The sequence below is a fragment of the Xenia sp. Carnegie-2017 genome, unplaced genomic scaffold (genome assembly GCF_021976095.1).
Source record: "Xenia sp. Carnegie-2017 unplaced genomic scaffold, XeniaSp_v1 HiC_scaffold_16, whole genome shotgun sequence".
NCBI lineage: Eukaryota > Metazoa > Cnidaria > Anthozoa > Malacalcyonacea > Xeniidae > Xenia > Xenia sp. Carnegie-2017.
In genome coordinates, this window is record NW_025813469.1 from 6,885,441 (window position 1) to 6,907,010 (window position 21,570).

At 34.0% G+C, this 21,570-nt stretch overlaps 1 protein-coding gene across 1 annotated transcript; it reads left to right on the forward strand.

The window, feature by feature from the left end:
* Positions 1-6,928: 6,928 nt before the first annotated feature.
* LOC124436373 (glucose-6-phosphate isomerase-like) lies at positions 6,929-19,764 on the forward strand. Its single transcript, XM_046986288.1, has 21 exons — positions 6,929-7,133; positions 8,869-8,959; positions 10,195-10,263; positions 10,664-10,732; positions 11,143-11,218; positions 11,290-11,348; positions 11,861-12,007; positions 12,635-12,706; positions 12,824-12,868; positions 13,858-13,911; positions 14,970-15,030; positions 15,171-15,214; positions 15,575-15,610; positions 15,684-15,767; positions 16,337-16,369; positions 17,020-17,149; positions 17,233-17,309; positions 18,340-18,468; positions 18,535-18,610; positions 18,903-18,969; positions 19,503-19,764. Exons 1-21 carry the CDS (start codon positions 7,006-7,008, stop codon positions 19,624-19,626), a joined length of 1,671 nt encoding a protein of 556 aa, XP_046842244.1. The 5' UTR covers positions 6,929-7,005; the 3' UTR covers positions 19,627-19,764.
* The last annotated feature ends 1,806 nt before the right edge of the window (positions 19,765-21,570 follow it).

Sequence of the window (21,570 nt, forward strand, 5' to 3'; positions counted from 1 at the left end):
TCAAGGAATCATGGCGGAGGACCTCCTTGGGCGATGTTAGTTGCAACAATTTGCCCACATGAATAAATTGAATTTTGGTGGGCTTCCATCTGGAAAAACATTCTTTCTAATTTCGTTCACAATATTTGTAAAATATTCCTTTGCCATAGCTCCATTATCAATGCCCTCCTCTCCTGCCAAATACACCATCACTCGGTTCTAAGGACTTTTTTTCTTTGCTAAATGTTGCCAAATTGTGAGCTGCCGTTTTGAGCTACTACCTCTTCTGATAAAAAAAATCATCAGTATCAGACTCCTTATCTTCCTCGCTCCTTCTTACATCATTACTGCAGGCATACAAAGTAATGCGTTTATAATCTTTCCCACTCTCTTCCCTGTATCGTTTTGCTGAAAAGAACTCCTTTGTGCCAGGCAAAAACAAAGCTTCTTGACCATCTGGATAAACCAGAGTATATTCTTCCTGTTCGATGAATTCATTAGAGTGATAAGCTTTTCACATTTCAATGCCTTTTGACCGCACTTCAGTGTAAGTATTTGAAATTTTGAGAACAACTGTTTTTCCTCGTTTTGCTTTTAATTTTCTTTCTTCTTAAATGCATTGAAGCAGTCCAATGAATATCACAACGTCCTCATCTTTGCCTTTTCCTTTGTCGACTTTTTTCTTCCATTCACTGCCTTTCATCTTTTTGTAATCAGAAAATGATTTTACTCTTTCCTTGCTTTTAGCATCAAAGCAATCGCTCTTGTTTGTTGACTTTGCATTTTGTGCCAGATTTAAACTTGTTGAAGGGAGAACATCACTTGATGAAGATAAACAGGATCTTTGATGCAATTCTGTTAAGAGATGTACAATATTATAAAACATAAGCAAGCTAATTGTTTTTATATTCTTATAACTTCAATGTTTAGGAATATATTGAGTCATGTTTTATAAACAATTAGTAATGCATAGTCAAAATTAAGAGCTTCTTTCTTTTTTGGCAATTTTCCTAATTACTTTACTTCTTTTTGAAAACATCATGGGTGACAAAAAAGATGTTTTGTAGCTAATTTACTGCATTCATGTCATTGAAAAGCACTGAATATACTTTAAATCAACTAAGTGCTTTGAAATTATTTTGGAATCAATGGAATGCTTTTGTATCTCTCGTATTTTGAGTTAACATTGGTCATTATTAGACTATCAGGCCACTGCGTATCCAATCCACTTATTTCGTCCTGTGATGGAAATATTTCATTACTCAATCATTCCGAAAAAGCCGCCCGCATGGCTTCCAATCTGCCGATCAAAATTTTCATTATTTTCATTTTCCTTCATTATTTGTAAAGATATTGGGCTATCTCGCTATTGCTCTGGATATTATCCAACTCTAATATTTAATGTCTTTATAAGAGACAATAGATATTGCTCAGCAAATCATTGTGGCTTTGTGCAGATGCGTGACAACAAATACATTATGCTCAAAAATTAAATCATCATCTATGTCATCTAATCGGCAACACGTGTATGTGTATTCCACAACATGGCGTCTGGCTCATCAGTGGTTTGATCACACCAAGGGATTCCTAGTCCGTTGCCTGTGGCCTCAAAACATATACTTTCGTAGCCACCATCGCGGTGCTAAATTTTATGGCCGGTATCCTATAGTTTTCCCACTCACCAAAACCCGCAGTTTTTTATAAGTTTGACGATGAAGATCGCTCCGTTTTGTTGTTTTTGTTCAGCGACACTCCTTTTACATGAAGTGCCGCTGTTATTTTAAGCCGAGTCGTGGGCTCACAGTTTATTTAGAGCAGTGTTGCCAGATCGTGACAAAGTTCCATTAACTTTTGTGAGCTTTTTGCTCTCTTCAAGAACTTTTCATGAACATGAAAAATTTGTGAACTTTTTGTGAACTTTTCAAAATTCTGTGTAGGATTTGATGAACCTTGTGTTGTCATTCCTTTAGGATAAAAAATAATAAGTACAATGATTCAGTAATAAAAATAGTAAATTGCTTACTTCTTGTAACAAGTAATGATATTATGTCAAAAGTTAAACTATTTACATATTACATAAATTATGTTAAACTAAAATTAATTTGCTGTGTTTTTCCCGCTATTTTGTCCTGTTTTCAGTTTTTATTTAACAAAAATGTCGAACATGTTGGAAAGCGACAGCGATGCTGATGATGGCTGTTTATCCGTAAATGATAATGAAAAGGTAAAGCTTCAAATCCTAAAAAAGCTAAAGTAAAATATACAGCCGATTTTACTCACAAAGGACGACATATAACTAAATCTAATACAAAAACAATAGTTGAAATTTATGATCACATTCTTAATTCTGTAGATTGTCTGCACCAGACCAACAAGCAAGCAAACTGTTAAATACAGGCAAACATACCGTCATGCTTGAAAAAAGATCCTTTGTTTAAGGGTTGGCTTCAACCTGTTGCCGAAAATCCGAGCAAAGCGTACTACAATGTTTGTAAAAGAGAGCTCACAGCAGTTATAACAGCCTTGAAAAAACATAGCGAAACCACGTATCACAACGAAAAAGTCAACGTTCTTGTTAATCCTACCCTGAATCGAATTGATTCAGTGTTTGCTCGTCGTTCAGGCCTAATAGATGGAAAAGTTCAGGAAGCTGGATTGCGTATGGCCAGCTTTATCAGCGAGCATAATCTGTCCTATAATGTAATGGATCACTTTTGTGATCTTTTGCCGAAGTTGTGTCCTGATTCACAAATTGCTGCTAATTTTAAATGAAAACGCACTAAAGCTAAGTGCATTAGAAAAACTTGAAAAACACCAGATTCTCCATAATTATCGATGAAACTATTGATGTATCTACGTGCAAAGAATTGGCTATCGTTACCCTTCATTATCACAAGCAGTCTTTAACTGTGCAAAGCCATCTTTATGATCTTCTCGACGTCCCGCAAGCTGATGCAGAAAAACTATATCAGACACTTGTAAATACCATACAAACAGACAATAAAAGTTTGAAAAAGGTAATTGGTTTTGCAGCCGATACTTGTAACGTCATGTTTGGAGAGCATAACAGTGTTGTCTCCGGCCTTAAAGAGAAGTTACCAAATATTTTTGTCATGCGATACATTTGTCACCGTGCTCACCTTTGCGCATCATATGCTTGTGAAAAACTTCCCGGACAGCTGAGGAGTTGATGCGTGATGTATACAATTACTTCTAGAACAGCCCCAAACGTCAAGAGCAATTCAGAGTTGTCCAGCACTTCTGCGACATAGCACCGCACAAATTGTTGTGCCCATGTCAAACACGATGGCTTTCGCTGCACTCCTGTGTGTCCAGGCTCATTGAGCAATGAGATGCACTGATTATTTTCTTTAAAGCGGTAGCTGGTCACGATAAGTTGCTAATCTCGGAGAAGATTCTTTTGCTCTTGCAGAATCCTATATGGAAGCTCTATTTTCACTTTTTGGAGTTTGTGCTTCCCAAGTTCACAGAGCTAAATGTCATGTTCCAGAGTTCGAAATCTTCTGTCCACTGTCTGCACAATGGTTTGAGTGCTGTTTACAGAGAATTACTAAGGTCCTACTTAAACGAAGCCTATTGGAAAGGTTTACCATTGAGGGTTACATCGCCCTTCGTTTTATCGCCCCCGACTGACAATTTTTTTTATCCATCAAAATGTCAACTTGTCAAAATGAAACAAACAACCCTTATATCCCTATTAGATATTCCAAAACCAACAATTTCTAACAGATTATTGAATCGTAAATATTGAATAAAAAAAGACTTGACCATACAAACTAGGACGGTATTGAAGAGTAATATGTTTGGTTAAAGACAATAAGAACAAGTTTGAAGAATGAACGCAATATATTGTTAGTCACTGTACTATTTGTTGGGAGACATGGCCTTTGGAATGTAAACCAAAGTTACCATAAGTGTGTTCATGATTTTGTCACTACTGAAAAATATCCAATAAGAATGCGGACACGACGTTTTGTTGCGCATAAATTTCTTTACTCGTATGATAAATAATGTAAATACCATAAATAGCACTTCCCTTGCGAAGGGAACTCCTAGTTGCAAGGGCCTTTTTACACAGAGGTGGTAAGCTGACTCTACCAGAAGGAATACCCTGGCAAGCGGTTAACCTATGTCAATATGTTTTATATTAAACATTTTATAAGTAGGGTCTATACATGCGCGCTAGGGTAATCCTAGGAGTAGGGATCCCACATAAAATCTACAAAGCTACATTAGCAGTATGGCTATGTTTTTATTTATATAAGCCGTGTAAACGCGTTAGATTGGGTACCTAACAGTCGGGCTATGTTCACATAACATCCCCTAAACATGTTCATACAGTTTTTACAATATCGGGTGAAAATAAATCGCTTGCGAATTATAGAATTGTTTACAACATGAACTACATGACTCTGATAACTACAAACAATGTAACTAGAGCCATAATTTCTAATTAGCAGCAAGTTTAAAAAACATTTGAGAAAAACGACATTTTTTTCGACATCACAATGCATAATGGTTAATATCATTATGCACTGAAGATGGCATTCTGATAATGTCGAAACATGTTTGCGCCAGTGAACTCCATATATATATATATATATATCTGGAATGATAACGACAATACATTATATAGATAAAAAGTTGAAGCCAAAGTCCTAGTCTCTTGCGCGGTTTGTACGTCAGTTCCAGTCCTTCAAAGTCGAATATTCACGCGGTTTGTACGTCAGTATCATTCCCCTGAGTGCCAAACATACACGGCCAATATAAATTTGAATACAAATTGCAAAGGCATAAACATATAAACAACATCACGACAAACAACACTCGAGGCCAACTCTTCGCAAAAGGTTATTTTTTACAGCTGAAACTTTACTACAGTGAGTTCGTTGTAACTTACAACTTAAAAGTAGGAAAAGCCAACTGAAAATTACACTGTATGCTAAAAGGACAATACAATAAGAAGATATGACGAGAAAATATTCAAGCAAAAATTTTTCTTACATCGGAAGGTAAATTTTCAAACGGTGTTAGACAGTGTTTGTCTTTTTTTTGTCATTTCAGTGGATTTAAAGATCTGTTTTTCCGAAGAAAAAAGAAACTTGAGTATCCAGTTTCATAAAAAATATTGAGTCTATAACTCTCATTTTTACTTTTTACAGAGCGGTTGTATTTTTCATCGATTTTGATAGTGCTTGAAATACTAAACGCTTGTCATCTCGATATCAATAATTGAATATCCTTAATAACTTTGATATGTTTTAAAGGAAAACCGCAGCGTAAGAGCAGATCGACTAAGTTCACCTCATCTTGCTTCGCGATTTATCACTTTGATTCACTTTCCGTGAACCTTTTCATTCCAAAAATTTCTTTATTTTCACGCTCTGATCAAGATCCGAACTCTACCATTACCAAGGGACAAATGATTTAAAAAAATTAAAATGAACATGCGAGAGACTAGAGCCTGACGTGTGATGACGAATGATGACGACAAATATTTTTTTTTTGGCTTCGGTTATCATTCCAGTTATTCAAATGACGAGTTCACTGGTTTGCGCTTAAAAAAATTGTCGTTTTTCTCAAATGCTTTTTAACTAGAGCCATGCGCCGTGAACAGAAAATATTCTCTAAAAGAAGCAAAAATGTTTCATCTGCACAGTGAACTCCATATATATATATCTGGAATGATAACGACAATACATTTTATAGATAAAAAATTGAAGCCAAAGTCTTGGTCTCTTGCGCGGTTTGTACGTCAGTTCCAGTCCTTCAAAGTCGAATATTCACGCGGTTTGTACGTCAGTTTCATTCCCCTGAGTGCCAAACATACACGGCCAATATAAATTTGAATACAAATTGTAAAAGCATAAACATATAAACAACATCACGACAAACAACACACGAGGCCAACTCCTCGCAAAAGGTTATTTTTTACAGCTGAAACTTTACTACAGTGAGTTCGTTGTAACTTACAACTTGTAACGAGGAAAAGCCAACTGAAAATTACACTGTTTGCTAAAAAGACAATACAATAGAAAATATGACGAGAAAATATTCAAGCATACATTTGTCTTTCGTCGTAAGGTAAACTTTCAAACGGTGTCAGACAGTGTTTGTCTTTTTTGTCATTTTAGTGGATTTAAAGATCTGTTTTTCCGAATAAAAAAGAAACTTGAATATCCAGTTTCATAAAAAATATTGAGTCTATAACTCGCATTTTTACTTTTTACAGAGCGATTGTATTTTTCATCGATTTTGATAGTGCTTGAAACTTGAAATACTAAATGGTTGTCATCTCGATATCCATAATTGAATATCCTTAAAGACTTTGATACGTTTTAAAGGAAAACCGCAGCGTAAGAGCAGATCGACTAAGTTCACCTCATCTTGCTTCTCGATTTATCACTTTGATTCACTTTCCGTGAACCTTTTCATTCCAAAAATTTCGTTATTTTTACGCTCTGATCAAGATCCGAACTCTACCATTACCAAGAGACAAATGATTTAAAAAAAATAAAATGAACACGCGAGGACTAGAGCCTGACGTGTGATGACGAATGATGACAACAAATATTTTTTTGGCTTCGGTTATCATTCCAGTTATTCAAATGTCGAGTTCACTGCATCTGCAGTTGTCAATTTTACAACATGTAGTGCAGCCGTTATTGATAATACATTGGATAATACACAGACCTGTCAACCGAAGACTCACCCATGTGTCACCATACCGAAAAAGATTGCCTTGCAAGTTATCCTGCGGTCTTTACTCATAGGAAACGCTATCTAATTGTTGACTCGAATGATAGGGTGATCCTTATGCTAGGGTTAACCTACTTCCATGTAAGTAGGCCCTGAAAATTTAAAAAATCAGCGAATAATGCAATATGTAAATAAGTATTTACATTTGTCTAATAAAAGTGCTACACATATTGTTTAGCATTTTCAATTTTTGATTTCCGACTTCCGAGTTTGTTTCAATAACCACCTATCTTGTTGGAAGACAACATGGCGTGCAAACAGCTGAAAGACGATGCATGTTATAAATCGTTAGAAGAGCATTACAAGGCAGTTGGCTCTAAAATCCACATGCGAAAGTTGTTCGAAGAAGATACAAAACGTTTCGAAAAATTCAGGTTCGTCCTTTATTGATATCTTGAGTGACTAGTTAACTAAGGTCCACCGTCCATATTGAAAAGTTACATAACTGTGTTAAATCTCGGCATTATTTCGATCAAGAAGTATTTTCCCAAGCGAACACTAACCTTTATGGTAGCAGAACGTTTTTCCAACTTCATACAAACAATATAGACATTTAGTATCTGCAGTTGATATTCCATTTGTATATTCTGCTGTTGTGTTAGTAAAGTAGTGCAAAACATTGTTTCATCGTTTTTTTATCTTTGTGATATATTAGAATGTGCACTTTATGTTTGAAGGCGAAATAACCAGATTGTACATGCGTGTTGTACAATCTCCATGTCAATTGTCTCAGCTTTTTGTGTAAGCTGTGTGTAGACGATTTGTTTGTATTCAACAACAACAAAAACAGTCCCTCAGGACTATACCAACCTGAACGATCTACATTTACAAACATGTAACGATACTCCCGGGTTCAAACCATTTACTTTATGTAACGATACTCCCGGGCTCAAACCATTTACTTTGTTTGTATTCTTCTAAAGACTATTTAGAAAATAGAAGTTGATGTTTAGCTGATCTTTATTGCATACGCGCAAAGGGGTCGGAGATGCTTAAATTCTTAATCATTTGTTCTTCAATAGGTTATTTAACTGGTAATTGTTTAGGTTGTCATGTGTCTTGTTACCCAACAATCCGAAACCCTTGTTTCATAGGGTTGCAAGAAGTTCACACTCCTTCCTAAGCTCAGATTCTTTTGTGGCATGTTTGTAATGTTTTTAATTTTTGATGCACTCCTCCCTGAATGAAATCCTTGATTAACCCTTGTCATTTGTCTTTATGATAATGAATTGTGAAAATTTGAATATTTTGTGTATTCTTTGTTAGTACTTGATTCCTTCAGAAATATGAAAGTAATTTGCAATAATGTAAATGGAGATGATTTTTTTGTGAAGTATAAAACATTTAATACTTTCTATTTGTCTCAAAGTTGTGATGATATTTGTTTTTGCCTACAAGTAACATGTATTTTTGTGTTATATGTAAATAAAATAAACAAGTATTTCTTTGCAGTTGTAAATTATTTTGTTTTCAACCCCATCATACTCTATGCTTTTGTCCTTGGCATAAACATTTGCTCCACATGTAAAACTAGTAATAATCAATGCATGGTAAAATTGATTTTGCTCTACCTCACTAAACACTCTATACCTCTATACCAGCCATTTTATACAGTTTATTTTTTTTAATAATTTTTTTCTTTCATTTGTCATTTTCATTTTTTGTTTACAAAAGGCTCATTGTTTTCACAGGTGCCAAAAATTTAACGAGAGTGTAACCCTCTATCATGCAAAGCACCCAATTGTATTCATTTATATTCAACAACTCTCCCCTATTTTTCTTATTTAACATGTACAAACTCTTAATATATAAGTTTTTCCTTGATTGTAATCAGAGGAAAAACTAGAACGCTAATTGGGGGGGGGGGTCTGGAAGAGTATATACAGTTGTGCCCTACTGATTTCTTTTGAAATAAATTAACTTTTCAAAGTAATTAACAGGGCATAACTGAACATATGAATATACACTCCCCTCAATTAGAGTTCTTGTTTCGCCTCTCATTGTAATGTACTATAAAAATATTATATACAATATATGTGGAATACCTATGATCAAATGAATTGTGCTTACCAGTACTGCATGATGTATCATGATTTCTTTTTCCTTTAGTTTGTCTATGTCTTTGCCCGATGGCAAATTACTTGTGGATTACTCAAAAAACATTATCACCCAGGAGACTTTGAACCTTCTCTTTGAACTGGTATGTTATTGCTAGGTATTGGTTGAATTATTGTGATAAGGAGTGATTTCTATGTGGTTAATTTATGATTGCAGTGTGCTTTTATGTTTACTAATTATATGCCCTTAATGGAAAAAAACTTTTTAATGCAGACATATGTTTCGACAATTTTGCTTATCATATTATATAAACAAAACAACTGCAGGCACAAACATGTTATACAGTTTATGAATTTTATAGTTTGGTGAGCTACATACAGTGTATTAACACAGTTGTGCTTTTACGTTAATATGGAATGTTACTAAATGATTTTGTCTTGAAGAAAAAGTCTGACTTTCTTTGAGCTGATAAACTTCTTACTCTAGATTAAGGTTTGTTCAGACGATGGTACTGTCTGTGTCTTAATTGTCTAAAGAATCAACAGGGTACAGGATTATTTATAAGTGGTGAAAGTTTATATATACTTAAGATTCAATATAAGTTTGAATCCCGTCTTATATCCATCACACTACTGTTTGGTAATTTTCTTGCTTATTGCTTATTGGTTGGACAAGTTTGCCTCATTTCTTGTGTGAATTTCCAATTACTGTATCAAAAAGCGGGAGGTTCTGAATGTAGGTTTTGTACTTGCAAGGGCTTTGGACTTCAGTTTACAGCTGTGAAATTCTCCATGTTCAAGCAGTCACTATGATAACTCACAAGAGTGAGACAGATGATCAAACTGCTTGCTTTATAGATTTTCAATCTTTTCTAGCCATTTTGAACTATCTCATGTCACTGTGAAGATCATGCTCATTAATTTGAAAAATTGATCCACCTAAAACATGACATTATTTATCATAAACATTCAAACAATAAGCTAAATTTGTCCATGTCCTTTCTATTTGGAATATACACCTCATAGTATGGCTTGCCAACTTTTGTCCTTATGACTGAATTTTGTGTTAAATAACCGTGAGAACGACTGATTTGTCTAACAAATCATTGTTCTCACGTTTTTTTTAAACAAAATTATTTGCGTAACGAAAGTAAAATGCATGCACTCCATCAAATCACTTTGATTCCGTTTTGGCTCCCCTACATACATATGTATCACACGTTTTTCCTCTGAGACTATTCATTGAGATTGAAGATTTGTTTTGCATGTTTGGTTTCCTATATAAGATTATCTTGAATGATGAAAGTTTTTTTAGATCACAAAAGTTCTAAACTTAGAAATGACAATATATACAAGTACAGTATTTCTTGTATTTTAGGTGAAGAGTAGAAATGTTATTGCAGCTCGAGAGAAAATGTTTTCTGGCGAAAAGATAAACTTTACTGAGGTAAATGTTTTCATGCTTGCCATGTTTTATTCTGAACTTTGTCTCTAAAATAGAAGCTTAATATTGAATATAATACAGCTACTAAACTACATATCACATTTTCCAATTCTAAAGTATACGTACCAACTTGCTAAAATAATGTTGAATGACTATCTGACGCTGACAATTAAACATTCAGGTTGTCAAGTAATAGCTTTTCTCTTTCCTTGAGGAAAGGTTTTTGTCAAACATTTTATTGCTAATCGTTCGAAACAATTTTTTAACATTTCGAATTATTCGATATGCTACACGACTCATGCATTTTACATCCAAACTGCGACTAGCATGTATGTTGCGTATTTTAAAATTAGCAAATGAAATAAAATAGCTGGTTACATTGACGTCTTTTTTGTTGATTCAGAAAAGGGCTGTACTTCATGTTGCTTTGAGGAATAGATCAAACACTCAAATACTCGTGGACGGAAAGAATGTGAGAATTTTTAATTTGTTCTTTTTGAGATTTTTTCATGCAATAAATTTTTTAGACCTCCGCTTTAGAGTGTAAGATAGTCGCTTTCACCTGTAGCTACGTATGACTTAAATTTTGTTTGAAAGTAACACTATTCTTGTCATTTGAAAATAGGTGACACAAGTGTAAGAGAGTATGTAAAAAACGTAATGTTCAATATCAGCAGATTATTATAAAGTTATGTATAAGTTGGAAACTATTGAATACTTTTCATTTACTTTATCTTGAGATTTCTTCGTGTTTTTTTTTAACTCTGCTGGCATGTGTACAAAATGCAAACATAGCTATGTATATGAAGTGCCATCCATGCTCTTTTATGTTTTGCTACCAAAATTTACAGCAAAGTAATTAGTTTTTCCATTCTGTTACAGGTCATGTTTGATGTAAATGCGGTTTTGAAACAAATGAGAGAATTTTGCAATGCTGTGCGCTCTGGAGAGTGGAAAGGTAAAGTTTATGAGGAACTTCTCCGATTCATGAATGATGAATTTATCCACCATAAAATGTCATCCATTCAGGTTACACTGGAAAAACGATCAAGGATGTTGTCAATATTGGTATTGGAGGATCTGATTTGGTAAGGAGTATTTAATTTTTTATGGTTATAATGAACATTTAAATGAAGTATCTTTTACCATACAGTGACTGTATAAAGTGTCGTCTAAAATAACAGTATTCCTACGTTTTCTATCTTCGAATTCACGATTTCACGTCAGTGCACCTTGGGATTAGTGTTTATTTTAATGTCAAGGATAGTTTCCAACTTTCTACATTTTTTATTACATTCATCCAAACGGCAAAACGGCTTATGACTTGCCTACGTAGCTATGTCACGATATTTTCAGTAGCTATGCGTATACGACACAAAATTTCTAATTTGAAATCCAAAGAATGCTATGATTTTTTAATTGATTTTCTTTCCGATTTTGAGATATAGCTCGTGTTCTATAATATGAAATTGAGGTTTATGATAGATAACTTCTCTTGATTGTGAACAAGAGAAAAGTGCTACACAAAGTTTGTTGTGAGATTGAAACTCGTGACAAACGTGTAAATTTAAAGATACTCAACGTCTTTCATCATCTCTAGGGACCTTATATGGTTACTGAAGCCTTGAAGCCGTACTCAGATGGTGGTCCGTCTGTCCATTTTGTTTCAAATATCGACGGAACACATTTGGCGACAACATTAAAGACATTGAGTCCAGAAACAACTTTGTTTGTTGTAGCGTCAAAGGTGCGCATAACTTTACTTATCTCTTGCAACTAAATTTTCTTTTCAATAAACAAATACTGCAAACTGGATTGATGTGAAGATGATAAACACAAGTTTAGTTCTTAAATTTTGTCGCTCTTTTACTTGAGCACTGCGGGGGAAACGTGCAGTGTTAATAAGTGCTTTACGTTGTTCGGCTAATGGCTAAGCAAATCAATCCAAAATGTGCGATCGCTTTGGACATAATTCTGAAAGTCTTTGCTGGAAATTTTCTTTTAACACATCAAGGAAATTTTGATTAACTTAAATGGATACTAACGAAATTGGTATCGGTGAAATGCTAACAAAATTGTTGTCAACCAACAGAGCTGGTTATATAGTCCATGTATGTCCTTCATGCCTTTGTGGAAATACTTTTTCTTTATAACGGACATTTTAATGGGATGACCCTTACATAGTATTCTACATTCTGTCACTATACCATTGCTATTTATTCATTCTTCATTTATGAAGTTTGAGTAATCGATAACTACTTTTACCATAATTACTTTTTACATTTTAATGAATGCTTGTCTTTTAATTACATATATGCCTTGCTTTCATTTTGGAAATTATACGTACAATATTCTCGATGTATTTTTTGTCCAGACTTTTACAACAATTGAAACCATAACGAATGCAACTTCAGCTCGACAATGGTTGCTGGATGCTGCAGGACAGGTAGACTGGTCAATTTTTCTTTCACGCTTTGTATTCACTGAACCGAACAAGTTGAAACAACTAATTCTCGGTTGGAGTATTTTTGAAACGGACAAATGTTTTACTTCACACATTTAGAATTCTGCTGTCGCAAAGCATTTCGTCGCTCTGTCGACTAATGCGGTAGGTCTACAGTATTCATATATTTGTTTTATACAAACTATGTGTCAGTTACCTCCAGTCAGACGCCATAGTGAAATTCTTGTTATTAGTTTTATTGTGATGTGTTTAATTACAAGGTTAAATAGTTGGAATGCTATTATACAAAAAAAAATGATAGCATAAAAAGCTATTACCAACAACTACAAACAATAACGACCTTATCTAACAAGCTCTCCGCTTTTGAGTAGACTTGTCTCGTTTACAAGGAAGAGGCGTGGAAGGTTAATTTCTCAAATGTTGTTAGATAAGGTCGTTATTGTTTGTAGTTATGAGTTTAATTCTTCGAAAAATTCACTTTTACTGGTACCTGGCTCTTACTGGTACCTTTTAAATGCTCGAAATTATGCAATATGATGTTTTTTATGCGTTCTCTCATAGTGCTTATGTAAATATTTAGAACAGATAATTAATGCAATATTCATGACAACTTTACAAACATGATTTAATGTGAGTTTATACTGATAGTGTCATACATCTACTTTAGTTTTCTAGACAAAATGAATGACAATATTGTAACATTAGAGTCAGGAAAGCAGGCTTATTAGTCTAGACATGAAGTAGTTGCTTCGCTTGCTCATGATATATCATGTGTACATGGAGCAAGAGTAGCTAAACGAGATATAATTGTATATATGAAGTAATCCACCGATCATAAAAAATAGAACATGTTTCATGTTGACTTAACTTACTTTAGTAGTTGAAAAGTCAGTTGTGGCTCGAAACCCTACCGTATCCTTATATCATTATATAGTGGATTATATGTCTTCAAATAATATAAAAGCAATCTTTGTACTGACTTCATCTTGTTCTATATATATGTACTTACGCTATTTGGAAATTTTTGTGGTTCAGGTGAATTTTGTTGTACACTCTGGTTTTTCATTTCCTATTTGCAAACATTTTGGTTGATTTTTAGACTTCTATGTGTTATTTTTAATATACATTTACAGGAAAAGGTGAAGAGCTTTGGAATTGACACAAAAAACATGTTTGCATTCTGGGATGTAAGTTTAATTTATTAAGAATAAGCATTTTATGGCAGGTATTTCAATGGTTGATAATTACTCCGTAAAATTAATTCAATAAGAATTTGTTCAATTATTCGTTGTTTTAATGCAAATGACAATTGCCTACATGTATGAAAAGCTGTTAAGTTTTTGCATTTTGTTGCTACTTGTGTCCTTTTACTAATCGTTGCTATCACTCATTTGTGAAAAGCTAATTTGCGAAAAGGAAAACGATTTATGTATTTACGCTACATGCATGTTGTTCAATCATTTAATTGTGACACAAAAACGGTAGCCACATTTACTGACTTGACAGCTATTGCCAGTTGAGTTGAATCATGACTTGTATATTATTTTTAAAGATACCAGCCTCTTTGGCTTGCTGCAACCATCACACTTTGAGAACGAATGATTATATTAAACGCCAAAAAATTAGTTACAGTTTAGTTATAAAAACCTACCAATGTTTAAGTGTTCATTTTAACCAAAACCTAATTGGTTGTGAATTGTTTAAGTAAAAAAAATGTAAATTGTTCTACTTTTCGCAATTTATTTGAGTTTAGTTGAAGTACCCGGCAACATGCACAACCACCGTCAAAATTGGTCAAAATTTTACGGTTTTAACCAGATTTGAGCTTGCACCTTTGGTATAATCTAGTCTACCAATCTTATTACGTTATTCGTAAAGCTTTATACCGTAACGGAGTGGAGTCTAGTCATAACGGACGAGTTTTCTTGTTACCAAATGCAATTCATAAAACTTCAGCAACTCGTTGAACTATTGATTTCTATATTTCTTCTCTTTTTTATGAAGTGTTTGAAATGTCCTGTTTGTGATTTAAACAGCTAAGAACTCTACGAGAATTTGACTGCTGTAATGTCTCTCTTTGTGAAATCATTTTTTGTATCTTCCTTGTTGTGTTTTGATACTTTGTACTTTTCGCATGCAGTCAACGGACTATACCTATATTCTGTTCTAATCTGTCACAACGTCTTGCAACTAATTCATTAGGTAAAATAGTTCTTAATTACTGCTTTTTCTTGGGTGATTTTAGTGGGTTGGCGGTCGTTACTCATTGTGGTCAGCCATTGGTCTATCTATTGCATTGAACATAGGTATATATGCGAAGTCACACACTACGTATCGAAATAATGTTGCTATTTGCGTTAATCATGCGTACATGAAGTCTTTGGCAATGTCTGCCGAATTCATGCAAAACGTTTAGATCTATGGAATTTCTCTAAACTTATTTTAGGGATGGATAATTTTGAAGCATTATTGGCTGGTGCTCACGCAATGGTAAGCAAGGGTTCTTTTCTCTGGAGTTAACTGTTTACTGTTGATAAGAAAGTAAAAGTTCTATTGAACAATAGTACTTTATGTAAAACGCCTTACTGTCTTGACTACTGCGCAATCCGACTCTCTTAGAAAAACATTTTTTACGATTTACACGCGGCTCTGTGAGCTGGTTACTCTTACTAAAGTATATTTAAGTTTTTTTTAAATAGAACCTTGCGTGAGTTGTAAATATAAGAACCACGTAATTATAATGTACAACAACAAAAAGTTGTCGAAGTGTACAAGAAATATTGATTAAATAAACTAAAATATTATTCCAGTATTTGTATAATTCTTTATGTGAATTTCTTTTCTCTGTAGGATCAGCATTTCATTTCTGCGCCATTAGAGAAAAACGTTAGTTGTTGTGCAAATGACGTAATTTCTATTATTTTCAATTGGTTTACTTTATTTTGGTGTGTTTTCACAGATTCCCGTTGTTCTTGCTGTTCTTGGTGTTTGGTATAATAACTTTTTCGGTTGTCAAAGTCATGCGTTGTTTCCATATGATCAGGTAAACAGGACAGTTTCGTTAATTAAATGAATAAATAATTTAGCCGATATGGACTGACTGTTTTAAATAAGTCGTTCGCACTGTTTCACTTACAAGTCACATAATGAAATTGCTCAATTTTGATATCAAATTATTCATTAATTACACCAACATTTTCCTCGCCAATTCACTGCCATAACAGACGCGTGGAATTATAGAAAATATAGAGCAATAGGCTCGTTGTCATTTAAGTGAAATTGTGCTACTGAATCTTGTTTGTCACGTAGAATATTACACTTTGCAATAGTGGCAGCCTCTAGTGCAAGTTTGTTTTTGCTCATTGCTTTGTTTGCACTTGAAATGTAAAAGTTCTCCGCTCAAATGAAATTCTATAAGTATTAAAAGCTCAATAACAATGCAAGAGTCCAGGCACTACAAAAGATAATAAAATCTTTACTTAAAAAAATAATGTAAAATATTTGATTTAAGGTGTCACTTCTAGCTATCTTGCTTTGATCATGGCATGATTTTTTGTGAATTTGTGATCACGCGCACGTTGATGATTCCATTTGATTTTTTTTATCTTTTAGTATTTACATCGATTTGCTGCATACTTTCAGCAGGTATATATGTCGCCTAATATCAGTTGTGAGGTACTTGGATGAGTTTGAAAAACTGAAAAAACATTTATCAGATCACATTCGTGCATTGGCGTCAATTCTGTGTTAATTGGGGGGACCATATTCATATATTCTGTTATGCCTGGCTAACTCTTTTCAATACAATTTCACTTTCAAAAAATATCAGCCTGGCATAACAGAATATATGAATATGGTCCCACCCCCCAATTATCACAGGATTGGCGCCAATGCATTCGTTGTTTCAGAAAGTTATCATTACCAAGTACCTAGGTAACTCCTCACCGGATGTGACGTAAGGAGAACAAATGCATTGACGATGGAGCTTTTATTACGCCAAATAAAGCTCTTATAGCTACGCCATAGTTTGAACGAATAATCAAAGAAAACATTCAAAAAGTCAAACTACGTTTTCTTCTTTTTTTGATGTCACTTCAGGCGCTAAGTCACGAAGATAAAATTTTCGACGTATTAAATTTAATGCAAATGTTCTTGAAATCGATTTGACTATCTAAAGAAGTTATTTCCCTGACCCAAATACGTATAGGCACTTTAAAGGCTAATGATATTGTTTTATATTGAGCGAACATTTTCCTAGACATTAAAAGTTTGTATCTGCCGTAAAATATGTTTAGGGTGACATGGAATCAAACGGCAAGTCAACTTCTTCATCTGGAGCAACTGTTGATTATTCTACTGGACCAATTGTGTGGGGAGAGCCTGGAACGAATGGCCAACATGCTTTTTATCAATTGATTCATCAAGGTATTATGATGCTCTAAAATAATGATTGAATGTTGGAAACAACCGCCACGTGTAACACGTGTTTTATGTCTATTGGGGAACAGGAACAAAGATCATTCCTTGTGACTTTATTGCACCTGTGGAAACTCACAATCCTGTCTCTAATGGACTACATCACAAGGTAATGCAGTAGCTACGTGTTGTCAAGCTGGTACCAATTACATCACTTGCAAATAAAACATACCGTCTTATAAATTTACAAGCATGACCATTTTATTCGTGTGTTAGTGGAGCAAGAACAGCTAATTTTTCAATGTTTTCAAGCGGAAAAAGAGAAACTTAGCGTTTAATGTGTAATTGACAAATATAACCTTGTCTTTAAACTTTTGATTCTTTTTGAGTATATTACTCTTGCATACGTATACACAGAATAGATATCTTAACAGAAGGTCCAATCGTGTCGGAACCTTTGATGTTTCTTGTGCCCCCCTTTTCTGAAGCAAATTCTAAGCAGGCACGCCTTCCAGTAAGATACTTCCGCTAGATCGCATTAGAAAATATAGATGTTTTTACAAATATATTGTTTTGCGCAACAAAAGCTTGGAACCTTATCTTCTTCACAAGACGATAACATTTGGTAAAAATTTCGGCAAACTTTTGCTTTAAACGTGAATTATTAGTAAAATAGCATTCTCGTGCAATACTATTCCATCTTGATTTTGTGAAAGTATCTTGCTGGGAAGTCACGCATGCGTAGTGAAAAAATACACCACGATTTTAGCGTAGTGGGCCTTCTGTTAGGTGTCTATTCTGTGACGTATATGAAGAATTACTATTTGAAGGGAATGATTCATACTAAAACAAACAAAAATGTTACAAGTTTCATTTGCAATCAAAAACGTTTTACATTGTGTTTTCATTTTCACTATAATTTCATCATCATATCATTAAAAATGATTCCGTTTCAAGGTTTGACTATAAAACTTTACACAATGTCAAATACGTTGCTCGGTGTTGTTTGAACATGACTATTTTCTTGCTTCCACTGGCATTATTGTGCTACCTTGTATATTGCTATCCTTGAAAAGAAGTACATGGGAGTTGATCTTCCCTTATGAATGTAAATTTGCGTTCTTGCTTATTTTTACAATCTGTCGTTTGTAACTTCATAAACTACGTCCAAACTTTATCAGATATTTTTTATCAAACAGATTTTACTGTCGAACTTTTTGGCACAAACCGAGGCTCTTATGAAAGGAAAAACTCCTGATGAGGTTACTAAAGAATTACAGTCGTCTGGTTTCAAACAGGAAGACATTGAACGATTAGTAGCTCACAAGGTTTGTGATCTTCATTAATAGATACGTTGTTCATATATTACACAGATGTTTTGTCACTTTAAACAGGTATTTCCAGGCAACAGACCAACTAATTCAATTGTATTGAAGAAGATCACTCCAAGTTCTCTTGGTGCTCTTATAGGTATTTGATGTGTGATTAAACTGCTTGAGATTATTTTTAATGTTTAAGGTTTACTTGCCTGATGCGTTGACTATGTCAGAATCTGTTACCAGAGCTGTCCCCAGTTGCCATTTTATAGAGTATACTAACAAATTTCAGATAAGATAAACCGCTATTTGATCAAACTTAACTTCTAAGAGCCTGTATTTTTTATTTGGGCAAAGTTGGCAATTTGCATATGATAAAAGTCATATTAGCTGAGTTAATTGAATCTTGTTCTTTAATGACAATCATTCTCACTTATTGCGTTTAGCGATGTATGAACACAAGATATTTGTTCAAGGTAAAATTTGGGATATCAATTCATACGATCAGTGGGGGTAAGTATAACATAGTAAGTTTCAAAGTAAATATTTCAACATAGTAAGTACTGATCGATTGATCACGATGACATTGTTGTCAAATGGTATTCATTGCTTTTTTCTTAATTCAGCAACTCGTATTGATTTGATATTATCTCTATAGATGAGAGGGTTATTCATACAGGATTTAACGATTTTCATATTTTTTCTTCCGAATTCTTTATTATTTAAAAAGTCGTTTTTCTTTTTTATGAACAATTACAGAATAGACTTTTTCTCAATCATAACAGAAAAGGCTTGTTTCAATTAGCAATTTATATGCCTCTTAATTGTTTTGGAAGTCAAATGTTGAATTTCCAAATTAAAAAGGCTTTAAAGTTGCCACCTTGTGCCATTTCTGTCGATTCTTACTCCTTATTACAGGCTTACATTAGTTTCTGTAATACGTAACATAGTATATATCGTCAACATTAGTATTGTAGTCATGAGCTACGCTTGCCATTAACTGACATAAATTTTTATCTGACTACATCTGTTTGATACGTTTGCAGTGTGGAGCTTGGAAAACAATTGGCAAAAGTCATTCAACCTGAGCTGGAGCAACCTGGAACGTGTACAACACATGACAGTTCAACTAATGGTCTCATAAATTTTATAAAAACTCATTCATCTTAGAAGGAGAAACTAAAATAAATGCCTCAGCTACTCGGTGTGATAAGTGTGAATGCTGAGCCGTAGTTAGGTGTTAGGATCATCTCATTATAAGTAGTTAACGTCGTAGTATTTCTTACAATAAATTTGTGTGATTTCAAATACTTCGTTTCTGTATTGATTTCTGGGGAACATATGATTGGAGGAAACAACTTTATTTGAAAGTATATTTATAACATTCCGTTTTAATTTGTGATGATATTAAAATAGCGGACCACAATTTTCGTCATGTGATCACAAATGAACCAATCACATTTAACTTACACTTTACCTGTATAACAAAGTGTGTTGTTGATTGCTTAGAGTAATTGTAAGTAATATAGATCAACATACATTGCTAGTGCATTGCTTTGCAAATTTAAATAAAAAAAAAACATGGAATTACCCATTGATTCTGGACTTCGTTATTAAAATCGTCAGGAATCATTAGTTTTCTATGTTTTTGAAAACGATTTTTTGATGGAAACAATGAACAATGGTTATAACCGTCTTCTTAAGCCGATTAGGGAAGTAAGAAATAATTTATATGAGTACAGTATAAGTTTTAGGGTGGTATAAAAGCTTTTCATTAAAGAAATCAAAGATTAATTTATTTGCAAAAGATTATGAAAACCGGGGAGTTGATTGGCACAACTCGAGGGAAGATGAGTGCCAACCAAAAACCCAGATGGAGTAACTACTCTCAAGTTCTCCCAAACTGAACTTCTGCTTGAGTAAAACCATTTTTGCACATGTCCTGCGGTAAGTAACAATCTTATAAACACATCGTTACATAGCTACGCAAAGAATTTGCATTGTAACTTAGAGCGTTAAGTACCAATACAATAAGCAATTAGCCATTAAAATATAGTTGCATTGAAAATAACTCGTAAAATTACGGTGGACTTTCTAAAACAGATAACTCATATCTCTTTGCATTCTCAAGATAATAAAGTTTTATAATGCCCGATTTAAAGAGAAGTGACGTCGCTGCAAATATATAAGTAGAGAGCTTTAAGGCTAATTTCCACGGAGCTGCATTTTACGCATTGAGGAAAATGCTCGGGCGCATGTTGCTCTCAATTGTTAAGGCTTTTCTACGTGGCGGAAATTGCACTGGTGCGCTTTTTGTTGAGAAAAGAAACATGGCTGCAGTCAACAAAAGATAGTTACTTCTCCAATGCTTAAAAACACCGTAATTATATTATTTATTTACTTCGTTAAAGAAGAAAGAATAAGATTCCTACTAAAACAGGGATTTTGAATGAGAAAATCACCGCTTTATTGCAGTGATCTTGAATGTAGAAGCTTAAGAAAAAATAACGCACTTAAAAGCAGAATGAATTCAAGTTTTTCGCGTTGCTCAAGAGCTGCTTGAGAGCACAGAATTGTTACTGCCTTTTAAACTTTACAAAGCGGCGCATGCGTCATTCAATAGGAGTGCGAGCATTTTGCGCTATAGCGTGGAAATTAGCCTTTAGCAAAGACTACGAGTACGACTACAAGTACGAATTATTTCATTTTGGCGAGTAAAAGTTGTTGCGACAGCAACAACACGTAGCCGTCATTAATCTGACGATGTCTTTTTATGAAAAGAAAGTAGGTATATTTTTTCATTGTGTGAGAAATTAATGTACAGTACTATCAGGGGCGGATCTAGGATTTTTCCAACATCAGTCATGAACGTCGAAAGGGCCTGGGGGTCCGGGGTACTCTCTCCTGGGAAATTTTGAATTTCAAAGCCTTGGAAATGTCATTTTCAGCGTTTTAGAACAATACAAAATGTTTTTGTGGGCATCGTTTTGGCTTAAAAACAGCACATTTTGCTTACGCTTTTTTCAAAAAAAAAACAATTGAAATGAACATTACTTGAATGTTTTGCAAAATATTTAGGCTCGTTATCATGCCAAATATAAGGCTCATTAGCAT